Source organism: Micromys minutus (genome assembly GCF_963924665.1).
Source record: "Micromys minutus genome assembly, chromosome: 19".
Taxonomy (NCBI): Eukaryota; Metazoa; Chordata; class Mammalia; order Rodentia; family Muridae; genus Micromys; species Micromys minutus.
The window spans coordinates 6,173,551-6,189,362 of record NC_137954.1 but is presented as its reverse complement, the minus strand read 5'-3'; the positions used below and the strand labels follow the sequence as shown (position 1 = coordinate 6,189,362).

At 40.9% G+C, this 15,812-nt stretch overlaps 1 protein-coding gene across 1 annotated transcript in view; it reads right to left on the bottom strand.

Moving 5' to 3' along the window:
• The window catches only part of SLC39A10 (solute carrier family 39 member 10), a 40,202-nt gene that overhangs the window by 12,124 nt on the left and 12,266 nt on the right, over nucleotides 1-15,812 (bottom strand). Inside the window, exons 2-5 of the mRNA XM_080933396.1 lie at nucleotides 14,618-15,642; nucleotides 12,694-12,901; nucleotides 6,233-6,402; nucleotides 5,044-5,232 (exon numbers count right to left, since the gene is read on the bottom strand). Coding sequence (XP_080789522.1) covers nucleotides 5,044-5,232; nucleotides 6,233-6,402; nucleotides 12,694-12,901; nucleotides 14,618-15,631 — 1,581 coding nt within the window. The 5' untranslated portion in view covers nucleotides 15,632-15,642. The remainder of the gene's footprint in view (nucleotides 1-5,043; nucleotides 5,233-6,232; nucleotides 6,403-12,693; nucleotides 12,902-14,617; nucleotides 15,643-15,812) is intronic.

The following is a 15,812-nucleotide window of genomic DNA, read 5'->3' as shown; positions in this document are numbered from 1 at the left end:
GCAATCGATGCTAACATTATATATTGTTATTTATCGCTACATTTTTACTCAGTGGCAGTGTATGTGGGCACATGTGTATACGTGCACATCTACATGCATACTGTAATGTATATGGGAAGGTGGCTGCAAACTTTACCCACTAAGCCGTCACAGTGGCTCAGTTCAGCTTCTTTAACAGAGTTCAAAGCACTAAACTATCATGCAATATAGTCTATGAATGGAATGAAACGTGTGAGACACTGTTTTACAGCACTGTCACAGTGTGAAGGAGCAGAGTTCCTAACTTCCAGGCTCACTTTCTCCTTACAGCCCAATCTCTTGCTGCTCTGCATGGGGCACGATGGAAGGAGTCAAACCTAAGGTCCACCTCTCAGTCTGGAGCTGGCATCTGAATGTGCAAGGCTAAGCTTAACACAGAACATACAACTCCTCTGCAAGATGGAAGCAATCTTGTGAGAATCAAATAAGGTGACACATGACAATCACCGATTCTTAACAGCTTGGCAATAAAACAAGTGTTCTTTCTTCTGACTTTGTATGCAGACAGCGAATGCTTTCATCTTCAACTGTTTAACCCACTAACTGCTGCACTGCATGGTTTAGGTTTGAATTCTTCTCTCCTGACTTAGCAATGGGACCTTGTACTACTCGGCTTTGTCCCTGTAACTACCAATACTAAGGACCCTTCCCACTACAGTCTCCGCTTTCCTCTAATCCCGAGTTAAAGCATTTACTACAACAGTGGAAGTGAGCTATGTTCTCGGGACGGCGTCCTGCCTCACCATGAGCACTTTCAGGACGTAAAGTACAAGCTGGTGTGTGATATTCTAACTGCTATGGGTATGTTTGTTCGGCTACTTGGGCCTGAAGCAGTCTCCAAAGACAGGCACCATCTACCCAACTCCGTCCTCTGTGTGAGTCCTCTGCTGCATCTGAAAGGATGGGGAGGGGGACTAGAATTTTGGCTGGCCCTGACCAACAGAATACAGCATACTCTGCAACACAGTTTTTACTGTAGTCCTGTGTTTTCTGTGTATGCAGACATGCATGTGTAGGTGTGTTCATGTGGGTGAATACAGACATACCTATCTGCAGAAGCAGGAAGTTGTTCTTCAGGGGTAAACACCCAATATTTTCCTTTTCTTCTGACAATCTCTCATTGTGCTGGGACTTCGGGCTGGGCTGGGCTGGTGTGTTTACAGGTGTGCCCCGCCTGTACACGCCCACGTTTGTGTGGGCTGTGGAGATGCTAGCTGTCACGTCCTCATAATGCTTTGCTCTACTTATGTGCATGAGCATCCCTTCCTTTGAAAACAGTCATTATGCATAGCAGTGGGGCTCAGTTTGGTATGTACGGACCAAAGCAGGGTAATTAATATTCCCCTTCTCTATCATTCATTATTGAGAGCCTCTGTGATCCTCTCTTCAGAAGCTCCGTCATATACAGACTACACCACTCTGGCTACAGTGGTCGCTAGGTTCCAGAAACCCTGACACTTGCTCTTTCTGAGCTGTGGTTTCCAGTGTCTTTCCCGTCTTCCCAACCACTGGAAACCATTGTCCCACATGCAGGGAATGGCTGACAGTGTCAATCCACGAGAGCCGGCAATATTGGTCTTTCTGGGCTTGGCTCACTTAGCTTACCGTATTTGATAAGATTTCACGTTTCCTTGTGGTTAATATTCTTTTCTGAATCTCTGCCAGCTACTTGTCAGTTCACGAGTTACTATGAGCCGCGCAGCGATGTGCACGGACAGCAGGTAGTGTTTTAGCTGGTTTCATTTCCTTTAGACACACTAAGAGGCAGGGCAGCTGGTTACATGGCACATTTACTTTTGATTTGTGGAGGAATCCTCTCCCTCTCCTTGTAACCATGGCAGTCAGTTATACCGTCCACCAACACTGGGCGAGTCCCCTTTCACCCCACACTGTCACCACAGGGTTACTATGCTGAGTACAGCCACGGGACGGGGTGAGATGGTGACTCATTTTAAATACTTTTCTTCTTGGTGGTACTGAAGCTTAAGCCCAGGGCCTCATACACTGAGTACACATTTCAAAATGAACTACATTTTACTCTAAGGCTTATGAAGTTGTTTGTTTCATGTATTTCTTGGCAATTCAGATTTCTTGAAAATTTCTACTCATATCATTTGCCCATTTTAACATTTAAATTTAAAAAATAAAAGCCACATATCCGTGGGATATTACGCTGTGCTTTGATCCAAGGATACACTGACTGTGTAAAGCAGCTTATTTCTGTTTATCATCGCCAACGCTGTCTCACCGTAGCAGGAATACGCAAGATCTGTGGCTTTCAAAACTGTAAGGTGTATTACTGCTGCTCGTCATCAAACTGCTATGCGTGAACGCCAGCCGTTTCTAGTCCCGTACAGCTTGCTGCACAGGTATATATGCTGTGGTGCACGTTCTATGGTTGTTTTCCATTCATTATGAAACGATCAGGCCATCCCTAGCTTCTGCGCTACAACACTGGACTGCAGGTGTTTTCTTCACACTAACTTCACTTCCTTCAGACATGTATCTAGTACTGGGACTATGGGATCATGTGCTGGGTATATTTTTAATTTTCTGAGGAACCTCTAAGATAGCGTTCATAACAGCTAGAGTATTTTGTATGCCTTCCTATGGCCTGCGAAAATGTTGTTATCGTTGTATTGATTGTGTCTGATACATGCCCATCTCACTGGTCCTCAACGGGATTGCTGGTGTTGCCGAGTTGCTTATTCTGGACATTAGTCCATTAAACGATGGACTAATTTTCAGTATTTTCTCACAGCATGTAGGCTGTTTCTTATGCTGTGCAGGAGGCTTTTACATTCACCGTGACACAGATGGTCAGTTTTTACTTTTATTCCTGTACTTTGGGCATCATACTTTAAAAAGATAAATAAATCACGGTTTAGACCAATCTCTTCCCCTTGTTTCCTCCTGGCAGTTTTGTGCTCTGCGGTCTCTGCTGAGTGTCTAGTTTCACCCTTTTCCTGAGGATTTTCAGCACCACTCACTGCCGTTGTGGTAAGTCCAGCTCTGGGGCCTCTCTTGAAGTCATACCGAGCCCTCTGGCTTCTTTGTTCCTATTCTTACAGACTGTTTTGGCACTGGGGAGTCTTTGCTCCCACATGAATTTCAAAATGTTTTCTCTAGATCTGTGAAGATTGCCATTAACCACCACAACACTGCATGGCATCTGCAGACTGGTCTGGGTTTTATAAATATGTTAGCAATATTAACTCTCTGAAAGCAGGTGTTTCCTGATTTCCCCTCTCAACCTGGTAGCTACTGTAATTCAGTTTCTTGCACAGTGCCCTTCTCAGGAGGCTCATGTAGTATTTTGTCAGCTAATTTTGTAGCTAAAACTTTACTGAATACATTTATCAATTTTGCTTGTCTTTTAGAATTTTTAGGTTTTCCTGTGAACAGAATCACGTCTTCTGAAAATTGGAATCCTACACATATGCTTTCTGCTATGACTGTCTCTTTTCTGACCACCATAACTAAGATTCTAGTACCATGTTGTCGTTCTGAATCAGGAAAGAAACATACTCTCACTTTCCCAACTCAGCATCAGGCTGGCTGCAGGTTTATCACAAACACCTGCTGAAGTGCTGCGGCGCCCTTGCCTTCTGTAATCAAACTGTCTAGTTTTCTGTTTGATCAGGGAAAAAAAGTGACTTTACCAAATTCCTTTCCTGTATCTGCTGAGATAGTCGGATGCTTTTTAGGAGACACAGTCTTCAAGTCTCCTTTACTTCGTCGGATCACTAGCCACGCCTGACCGACTCTGACCAATACTATTTCACACTGTACCAGCACCGCCTGGCCCAAGCTCCCATCACTTGTCTAGTGGCTCCATCACCAGCTCCTGTATCCCTCCAACCAGCCCTGCTTTGGCATCCTCAGCACCAAAGTACTACCCACCCATCTCTTAGAAATAACTCCTGTATCCTTCACAAAGCCTTTCAGACATAATACAAAATTAGATTACATTATTGTATAATTAGATTCATTTAATTTTTTTCTCTTAACTTCTTGCTTTTTTGGCTCCTTCTAACATTCCAAAGAAAATATTTTTTTTCTGGGATTCAATATTAATCAGTACTTCCTTGAAGACAAGCACTCAAAATTAAGTACAGGATTTAAAAAGTGATATGTAAATAAGGTAAGAAATAAAACTATGTCTTGTTTATATGGTAACCAGAGATCGTGGTGATCAAAGACAGTCACATGCCTAATTCTGCACAGACTAGAATCACTCCCAATACCAGTTCTCAGATCTTTTCCAAGTCACTTCTATCTTAAATACATAGAAAAGTGTGGGTGTGCATGCAGAAATGCAAACAAGTAAAATTATGATTACCCAGAGTACTTGAAAAAATGAACATTTGGAATTGACAAGATAAAATGTGTAACTCTTGTTCATTTGTGGAAAGTATATAATCTCATATACTTTAGCCACCTACGTGGCCTGTGGTAGGCTGCTTACACCAATGTGAACAAATGTGAACACAGTTAAACCAGGAGGGCGGGGCCTTTAGACCAATGTTCTGGGGGACGTTTTCATAGGTGAAACGTCAGACACCAACAGCTGCATGAAATCAGAGTTGTTGAGCCAAGTTCTCCCAAGCGGTGGGTCAGTACTAAAGAATTACCACTTCCGTCATCTCTCGGTCTTCTCCACTGTCTCCCAAGTGTGCGCTACTATTCTGACCTCTTCTTCCCTCTGTACTTCTACCTGTGAAGTATTTCTGATAAAGGAGGTGCTGTGTGAAAAATTCATTGTAAGACTTTTTTCATTTATATATTCTTATTTAAAATTGTGTCAACAGCTTTTCCCATTCTGCTTAACTCATTAGGTATGATGAGACACACGCTATCTCAGACCTTGTACCTTGGTTGCAATGCTAAAGTAAATGCAATGGCACAGGTGACAAAGGTCAGAGACAGGAACCAGGACAGATGAACCGCACACCAACATCGTGTTCAGAGCTTAGGTGAGCAGACCACGTGAGCAGCACTCACCCTTTGTTGCTTGTAGTGCTTAAACATTCGAATACAGTGTTCGATGATGAACAGCAGGTAAATGCCTCCTAAGGCCACCAGCCCTTTCAACACGGCGTCGTACTCTTCCAAAAACTTCTTAGATTCGTGTCCGTGTGAATGACCATGTCCGTGCGCATGCTGATGACTGTGGTCATGTCCACCCTGAGACTATCAGATGATGAAGAAAAGGTAACTGAGATTACTTCAGATTTTGACAATAACATATTACAGACATAGAAATCCTCTAGATTTAAAATTTTTAATCTAATTTTAAGCTTCTGATTGGTACATAAAAATTATACAGACTTACTGGGTTCCTTGACTATTTTGATACATGTATGTATTATATAAGTTCGTCATTCTAAATTTCTTTAAACATTTATCACTTCTTTATGGTGAAAAAATCTTTTGGAGTCCTTTTACTCACGTGAACGCGCACACACTATCCTTCCTTCCTTACTTCACCTTATTCTTACCTTCAGTCCCCTCACATGCAGAGCTTACATCTCCCACACAACCGTAACCGGGAACCACCGACAGCTCTACCTCACCCACCCTCCCTTGCCCCGCCCTCTACTTTCACCTTCTATGAGAGCAAGGTTTCAGATCCTTTTAAATCTCAAAGTGCTTCACTGACAGTATATACAGTTGTCTTGTCTTCCAATTAATTTCCTTGGCTTATTACCTGAACATTATTATACTTCATTATAAACAAATGTTTCTATGGGTTAGAAAAATATTAGTGAGTGAATGAACCCAAATAAACAACAAAAAATGAGTCCTTTGTAAATATAAATACTGCTTAAACTTAGTAAAAATAAGACAGATCAGCAGCTGACTCAGAGCAGCTCACCACTGTAGCCTCCGGGCTATATATGCACAACTGTTGCAGCATGCCACACACTTTTCTTCTAACAGTTTTCTTAATGTATAGAAAGATCAGATGATCTTTCACTCCTGGTCCCATTTAAAACCCAATGAGTCAATTTTTTAAAAAAATACTTCAATTAAAACTGCAAAAATGAGAAAAAAATTCAACCTATAAGAACATACAGTTTCACAAACTGGTGTACACTATTAGTGTACAAATACAGTGTGCACAGCAACACTATTATGGCGCACTCCCCGAGGACACTGTGGCTCCTGGCAGAGTAACAGGGTGTCTTACGTGGGGCAGCAGATGTAGAAGGGCGTCTCCGCTCATCGTCCCCACAGCCAGCGCAACGAGGAACGTGAGAAGGAATTTGAAGCATCCTTGGTTGATGATGGGAACCAAAATCACACCCAGCAAGGAAAGCAGACTAATGACGGTGATAGAAATGATGCCACAGATCCACGCTGTAGGGAGACAGTTGGCATTAGTCAGTAGCCCAAAAGGAAATCTCGACAAAACAAACAGGAGATAAGTGAGCCACGTGAAGAGGCTTTGCCACAGCACCGTGATCCAAAGCAAAAACAACGTAATTTATAGCCGACAGTATATAAACAAAATGGAAACAAAGAGGCAGAAACCCTAAATAAAATACAAAGGAGCCCTGAAGCCAGTGAAGTCTGATAAGAAACCAAGTGAAAACCTGATACTAGGATCGGAAGGCAGAAGAATCCCAGCAAACCTGGAACACAGGACAATGGTAACGGAGTTGGAGAAACAGAAAGAGAACAGGCTGACAAAAGTGCGCACAACCTGCAAGGGACCTTTGGGCCACCATCACAGTGACTGCCATGCACACTGGTGTCTACAAGGAAGCAGCATGGCGTGTGAGAAACAAGGGTCAAAAACGTCTCAAAGTTGGTGACAGGCATAAATACACAAGTCAAAGAAAGAGCTAGACGAACTCAAGGAGAGACTCGAGGCACACACACTCAAAGTCCTGAGAGACAGAGAACTCTAAAACAACTAATCCATCATACACAGGGCTCCCCAGTGGGGATATCAGCAGATTTGTCATCAGAAACTTAGAAGGCTGGTCTTCAGTACACTGTCGAGAACTTTCCGTGTATGTTTGTAAGGAACACTGGGCTCTAATTCCCACATGGGGTCTTTGTCTGGCTTGGCTATTGATTGGGTCATTACGCTGGCCTCACGGTAGTTAGTGAGACACAGATACAATATTTCTAGAGGCTGGACGGTGGGAAGAATGAGAAACTGTCTTAATGGAAATACTTTCAGTTCTGCAAGATGGAGCATTGGACATAGTTGTGGATGTACTGCTGTGAGTCTATTTGACACCAGTGTATGGTACACATAATAATAACTAAGATCAAACTGCTACATTTTAACACTAAGAAGGGAAGAAAGACATTTCCCATTTTGTTGGCTTAACTCTTAGAAATAGTGGTAAAACATCTAACACAAAATTAGCTATTTTTAAAAAGTGAAAATGACACAGGAGTGTTGGGGATTTGTCCCAGAAGCACCAGATCCGGGGACAGACAGCACTGTGAGAGGACAGCCGAGTTCTCTACGCCTTACAGTTTCCTCCATAAATTACCACATCTTCAGAGAATCAGTTTTACTTTTTAAAGGGGGCTACATACACAAAAGATGACAGGTAGGAAAAATTAAGTATAATTATGCCTGAAAAAAGAAATGTTAACAGTTAATTCAAATGACTACCCTGCAAATGGGAGCTAATTGTGATAACGATGAAGACAACATTATGTAACTTCATAAAATTATCACAATTCACTTACATTTTCTTCAAGGCCACCAGCCATGAACAGTCAGGTTCGTAATCTATCTAGCACGAATTATCACCTGTTCTTGCCAGTCCTAAGAAATAATGAAATCAGGCAGCTGGACAGATGTTTCAGTGGTTAAAGCACTGACTGCTCTTGCTGGGTACATGGTGGCTCACAACCATCTGGAACTCCAGTTGTCTTCTCTGGCCCCTGAGGGCACATGGTACAGACATATATGCAGGCAAAACATCCATCACATCAAAACAAACACCCTTAGAAACACCCAGACATCTTCTATCAGTGACAACCGTTTCATTTTAGAGTCAGCACAACCACTCTGTCCATGTGGTGTAGTATAAACTTCCTCTTTCAATTCTTTGCATTTAATTTTTCGGAAAAAAAAAATCTCAGTTCTCTACTACTGTAAATTTGAGCATGCATTTTTCTAGCAACTTAATCTTTTTCTAAGGAAAAAAACAAACAAGTCTTTTGAATATACTGTATTTAGAAATACCTTCCAGGTTGTTTACTGATTTTTAGCTTACATAAACTCCTAATTTTCTATATACATCAGAGTCAAAAAGCAATGCAAAATTTTTTAATTTCTAATCAAATTATTGTGCTTTTCTAATCACAATTATCTGGTAGAAACCAAAGTATAATGTAGCTGGAGATCTTTTAGAAAACCCACACCTAACAAGCAATATGCAAACTATTACACAGTTAGCAAATGCTTTCTTTATCTGGACTCAGGATACCATACGTAATAAAAAGAGCTAAGTGTCTGAAGCAAGCTTCACTTATTCCGAAAATTAGGTTGCTAGAAACGCTAAAGGTCTTCAAGCTTAGTTATTCACCAACTCCTCTCCTCATTACCAGGAGAGAAAATGCATTCTTTTAAAAAGAAGCGCTCATCTGTGGAAACTTTCTAATTAACTTGGTGCAAAGCATGTGCAAGACGGCAGTTTCCTGCACTGTTTCAGCATTTTAATTGGCAGAAAATGCTTAGCAGCCTATTCACAGCCCCCCTTGGTAATTAAGCGAGGGTCAACTCTATGACTAAATGAGCCAATCTTCTGAAACAAACGATTTCTACCATGCACACTATTCAGGGTATTTGGTTTACAGCAGTCTTTGAACAAAGTTAATGAGGTAGTAGCTGAGTCACTATGGGAGATTTATATAAAACAAGTTAACCTTTCTTAATGGTGCAGCAGTCATTAAAAATAATTACTAGCAAGGCATTCTCTCTAACAATTATTAACATCTATCAGGACATAATTAATTCAAGCTGCATTTCTGACAATGCTAAAAACCACCTGCAAACAACTAATCAATATTCACTATTTGTAACATACTTGTTTTCAAACAGTTTTCTCTACAGCTTTCAAATTGAATAAGCTGTGACTCCCTGTGTTACTAGTTCCATACCTGTCAACAGCTTTCTTTCAATCTGTAGGTTATAGCACTATCACTACATAGGGCACTAACTAAAAAGCCCTAATCCACGACTGGCACCAAAACAATGAACTGGAACATTTTTTAGGCTTCTTCAAAATAAAAACACTGTTCTAACTTCAGAGGAAAGAAACTTGTTACTCTCCGTTTTTCCCTATACAGAAAAAGTACGTTTTATTTTCAATGAAGTTGAATCTCTGACTCCCCTTGTGTTGGTGAGGACAGTCTTTCATCTACAAAGATGACGTGTGATGTCAAGAAGGAGGACAGGTTGTATTTTTTCCACAATGACCATTCAAACTCAATTGTGGACTCACTGTCGCTGCTCTTCCTACCTGGGTGAAGACAGGATGAGAGTTTCCTTTCCTTTCCACTCTTAGAGACAGTGTCTCACTATGTGGAGCAGGCTGGCTTTGAACTCGAGTCACCTGTCTAAGTTCTTTGACTGCAGGCCATGTGAGCCATATCCAGTTCTCTCGACCACTCTTGAATATTTTTTCTCAACAACTAATCAACACTTCCAGCCACTTATACCGATATGTTTTTTTACTTTTTTCTTAGGTCTATATACAAGTCTGTCGGTGTATAATTACACGTAGTGTGTCCACTGCCTCACTTTGCTTTCATTTACATTCCAATAAAGCATTAAGATGCAATCAGTGAGGAGCAGGACCACATGTACAGCAGAGTAGGAATTACACACACTACATGGAGAAGCTACAATTCACACTGCAGCACTTCCAACTTGGCAGAGAAGAGCAAAGCACTTCCCTAAGCCTCACAGAACTGATAGACAAGGAAGTTGATCTTGAGTTAATAAATCAGAGTGAGGAACCATAGTACAACGTGTGGTCAGGGCCACACAGGAGGCTGAAGGAGCATTACGTCGAAGACAAGCCTTGGTAACTGTGAAGCACTATTCAGCTCAAGAATAAGTGAGTGGATGAATGAATGTAGTTTGTATAAATGTTCAATTTGATACAAACTAGAGTCCAATAACTGTAGTCTATTATAATAATTTATCTAGCTAGGGTCATTTTCCCACTGGATAAAAATTAACCAGTAATATGTATGCAGGTACTGAGAAGACTGACTAACCTTGTTAAGAGAATATTTCCTTTTATTTACAGTATTCCAAGATGTAAGATCTGTATTCCAAATAAAATCCTTACAAATGAGAACCAGATACTTCTAAATGTGTCTATTTCACTTTATGAAATAAAACATTAAAGAATTCTTTCAGCATGCTAGAATTCAATTTTCCTTCATATCAATAAATAGTATTCTTATAAACTCCCATTACTATTCCCTAGGGTCAGAGTACCTTGGGTACTTCAACCTGAACTTTGTTCATTATTCTAAACTTTCAGTTATACCATGGTTTTGCACATGGTTAAGTGGCTTACAAAAATTCCAAGTTTTACAACAGTTTACTGTTTTGATTATATATTTAATGACTTTCAAGGATGAATTTTAAGTAAGTATCTTCCTGAATACAACAGAAAACGTGTAGGCTAATATTAAACAATTTATTCATTCAATCGACATGAATGCTTGTTCCTCATTCAAAGCTCTCTACTATATATAGAGATAAAAGTTTTAGTCGCTACCTTTAAGTAACTGAGGGCCAAGAAAAACTTTTTAATCTAATTATTAAGATTGCCCCAAATCTCTACTATTAGGGATACATGTATCAACAAGGGAACTTGATTAAGTTACAGATGAGCGGTAAGTTAGCACAGAGTCTAACACCTGAGCGGAATCTCTGAAGAAACAGACAGCAGAGCAGAATGAGGGAAGGACAGCATCATCTCTGTCTGCTACACTTGTTGAGAAGAGAAATGCAGGGATTCGGATGCAAAGGCAGACCTTATGGCACGCTACTGTCAGCATGAGAAAAAAAAAATGCAAAGCGTCACCGATGTGATGGAATATTATTACACAGTGTGACGCAAACATCAAGTTAATCCAGGTTCAGCTGAGTTTAGAAAGGAACAGTATAGCGATGAGCTGCCTACAAGTTTTATCAGGCAAACCTCAATGTTTGTGAGCTGTTACTCATTAAGCCTATGAATTGTGTGCAAGTTACTTAACTTCCCTCTGGCTTGGTTTCTATCTATAAAAGGAAACAAAACACACCAAAAAAAATTAAAAATAAGAGTCACAAAATTTCTTTTTTGAATTATTACTAAAATTTAGTGGGGAAAAAGCATATAAAACATCTGATATATAAATACCAAACTATGTAAATTATGCAGGCTGAAGCCTGGTACAACTACAAGCTGAGGTGCTGAGAGGAACATTACCTGCCCCACAGGACTGCTGGGAGGAGTACATTAACTGAATTTAGAAGGATGCCTGAAATGTGTTTGCAATGTACATAAACTAAAGTATTAAGGTAATGTTAACCATTACAAGTAAACACAAACTTCTGTGCTGGAGGAGCTCACTTAGATTTCAGAATATAAATCTAGTTTAAGTGCTAGAGATGTCTTGCAAGAGGCAAAAAGGTAATGAAGTTTTCAACAATCAAAAAGCCAAATAAAACCAAGGTGACTAGGAGCTAAGTTTATAATAGAGTGTGTGGAGTTAGAAGAGGTATATGATTAGACTCCTGACTGTGGTAAAGCAAAGACGGAAAGAAGAAAATCAGAGGGAAACAAAGTTCTAGATTCTATCAAAGAATGGAAATGGTTCAGATCCATGAGAGCTACTTATTTTCACAGGATGGAGCTTTAAAACGTCATGAGGGAAGTCATGTCTGGACAGCTGGGTAAGGTGGGAAAGAGCAGCCAACCCAGCCTAGGCACAATCAACACAGTTTTGGCTTCATTTAACTGAAACCAGGAAGAGTAACCAGGATGAAGTTCATATGCCAGCCGTGTGGCCAGCCCGAGACACTCCCACCAGCCGTGTGGCCAGCCCGAGACACTCCCACCAGCCGTGTGGCCAGCCCGAGACACTCCCACCAGCAGTGTGGCCAGCCCGAGACACTCCCACCAGCCGTGTGGCCAGCCTGAGACACTCCCACCAGCTGTGTGGCCAGCCCGAGACACTCCCACCAGCAGTGTGGCCAGCCCGAGACACTCCCTTCCTTAGACTCTAGCTTCCCATTTTACTTCTTTAAACTCTAATCAACTTTGCTTTTTGTGAAGCCCAAACTCTGCCAAAGATTAAATAACATAATGTAAAATAACTGAGGTCCTATTATTTACACTGCTTGTCAAAAAGATAAAAAGATTTCTATTTCCTTTTTAATCTTTTTCTCTGTTCTCAACAAAATATTCCTCTATAGAGTCAGAAGAAATAAAATAAAAATACTAATAAGCCTCTTGGCTTCCTCCAATATCTTATATGAATATCTAAAGCTGATTAGAACATTAAAATCTGACATTGAAATGAAACCAACAACTCAGCATTTCTTTTTAGTATATAATTTAAGAGACAGTATGAGCACTACCTTAAGGAGGAAAAAAATATCTTTCTTACCTGATGCCCCTATATTTGCCTTATCTTCAGGCACCAGAGCTTTATCCTTATTTAAATCTTCAACTAAAAGTTTGTCAAAATGTTCAATACAAAGTCTGCTGTCGATCTGATACAGCAATGCTGGGCAAAGGTACGTGAATAGATCAGGTGAGATCGGAGAGCTGGGACCAAGACCAAAGTGTTTTAACAGCTGAGTGACGTTCAAACACTGCAAGGAGATGGATAACACAAATCAAGTATAAGCAGGTTTTTAAGATTATGAAGAAAATGTTATTGTACAATTAAAATATTCCAAACATCACTTGAAAATTACTGTGATACAAATATAGAAGAATCATGCTTTCCATAGGAATTTATGCAAAAAGTTAAAATAGGAAGACATTCTACTAGATTACTTAAGGATTTCTAGAGATCCTTTTTCTATTCCAACACATGAAAGATGATTCAACCATGTTCCCAAGATTAATACAAGATGAGAAGGGCTATCCCCTACCAAACTGCAGAGCAGTGATTCGAAATCCATTAGCACAGTTATTGTTTGTGCCAAAGGCATTCCAGACTATGTTGAATGTGGAAGCATATTTTAATTCAATGAGTTTGATCATCATAACAGCAAAACAGTAACAACAATCCATTACACACACACACACACACACACACACACACACACACACACACACACACACAGCCAGTGTGAGCTGAGGGAACCGAGATGAGAAAGCATGACCTAGGCCATCCTCACTGCCAGGTCTTAGGTTTAATCCTTGCACAAAAACAAAAGGGAAAAAGAAGATTTATCCACTGATATTTTAAAGACAAAGCAGAGAGGCATGGACTGAGAACGCAGGCCCTGGGGTCTGACACACGGTGAATATGCGTACCACTTCATCTAGGGAGGAGCTACAATCTTATCTCAAAAGTACAACTTCAAACCCCACTAAGATTTTTAATATATTTTATTGTCAAAATCACTGTTTATAACTGCTGGAAACAAGTTGTCTACTGACTTTGCCAGAGGGAAAATGGTCCGAGTTCACTCAGATGCGTATTGACTGCAGAGTGGTCACATGAACAAGACACGTCTATTTCCCAGTCACACGAGCAAGACACGTCTATTTCCCAGTCACACGAACAAGACATGTCTATTTCCCAGTTGGCTGGTGCTGACTACTAGTCATTGAAACATACAGAAAACAAACATTTCTAAATTTTAATGAGATTGTTAAGAAATCAGAATAAAAATAGTATTGGTATACATACAACAAAAAGGAAATACACCTTTAAAAAATGGAGGTCATAACTGAAAGAAGAAAAAGCTTCCAAAAGTATGAAGACTTAGGAGAAGATCAAGAGCACTCCAGTAGTCCCGAGACTGCCCATCGGGTATCTTAGCGTTCGCTCGGGTCTGTGAAGGGCCTCAGTAAAGACTGATATCCCTGCAGGCCTCATCAAAAAGTAACACAGACGAGAAGCCCAATGCATTCACAAAAACTCAGAAGCTAAAACACTGACTTTAACTAAATAAGTTAATAATTATGCAAGAGAAGTTTAGCTCTTTCTGAAAAGATCAAACATATTTTAATTTTCTGATATTTAGAAGGCAGCTATAGTATAAAGTGAAAACTGCTACTGGAGAGTCAGAAGTCATAAAACACTGTAAAATGAATTAAAGGATATGTTATCAAACAACACTTAAATACTTAGACTAGGCTTGAGGAACCCAAATATGAGAATAAGGGAAACCCTGATCAAATTTTTCCAACCTAGATTTTGATTCTTTAATGTTACCTGATGTCCCACAGTGGACACGTGGCTGAGCCGTGTGATGTGACTCCGGCTAACATCCCTATCTAAACGGCTCCACGCCTACCTAAGAACTACCGAGGAACCACCACAGACACGGCTGCACACATTGTATACCTACTTCATGTTGGCGGTCGTCTTCATCGTGGTCTTTGTGGCTGGGAGTGGAATAAATTGCACTTTTTTTAACATGCGGTGCTTCTCGCTTTCGAGTGTGTCGAAGCTCGCCTTCGTTATCAGGATCAGCTTCTTGGTGCCCGTGGGTAAGCTCATGGCCGCTGTGCTCGGGCGGGTGAGGGTGAGGATGGCCCGGACTATGGACACGGTCGAGCTTGTGAACCCGGTTATGCTCATACTGTTCACCGTGGTCATGGCTGGGGAGGAAACCTGGGGTGTTAACCTCAGAGTTCTCCTTTTTCCTCTTCCCCTTTTCCTTCCTCCTGACCTTCCCTGATTTCATTTCGGATTGTTCTTGAGTTTTATTGGTCTCCGTGGAAGGGCCGTGACCCGGCTCCCCATGCTCGCTGTGGGCCACGGAGTCATTGTGAGCCCGACGAGTTGTGTTGTGGTCCAGGTGATGATGCGAACGGTGGCGATGATGGAGGCGGTGACTGCGGTCCTGCAGGTGCTTGTCATCGGGTTTGACGGGCACTTCGGCTGCCTCTTTCTCCGGATCACATCTGTGGTTTCTTTTTGATGTGATGCTGGCCGTAGTATGGTTGTCGGCATTTAAATGATTGTGAAAATGCTGATGGTTATGGGAATGGAAATGCTTTCCCTCTTGAACTGCCAGAATGTCTAAGTGAGAAACATGATCGTGGCCAAGGTCCTCATGATTAATCTCAACGACTTTGATCTCTCCAAGGCCCAAGTTTGTTAAAAGTTTCTCCAGACCAAAAAATGATAATCTTCCATTTTCACCGTAACGGTCAAAAAGTTTTTCAATATAGTACTTTTTTTCGTTTTCAGCATCCTGCACTGAAAATTTGCTGGGCTCTGACTCTGTCATCCCACGATGGTGTCTGTGAAGCTCCTCAGGGCCATGGTCATGGTCTCCATGGCAGTGGTTGCAATGATGGAAAACAAATGTCAGCAAACAGATGAGGCAAAATTTTGTGTGTATGTGCACCTTCATTTCTACTTTTCCTAAAGGGATTTAAAGGACAGGCGATCAGCTTATACCCACATATATTCAAGACAGTAAAATTGATTTTGCACTTGCCAATCCATTAACCAAGTATTTTATCCCATTTCCTTCATGACTATAGTCATTCTTTGATCAATACCCCTATGGAAAAGAGCCCCTTTTGACTTAA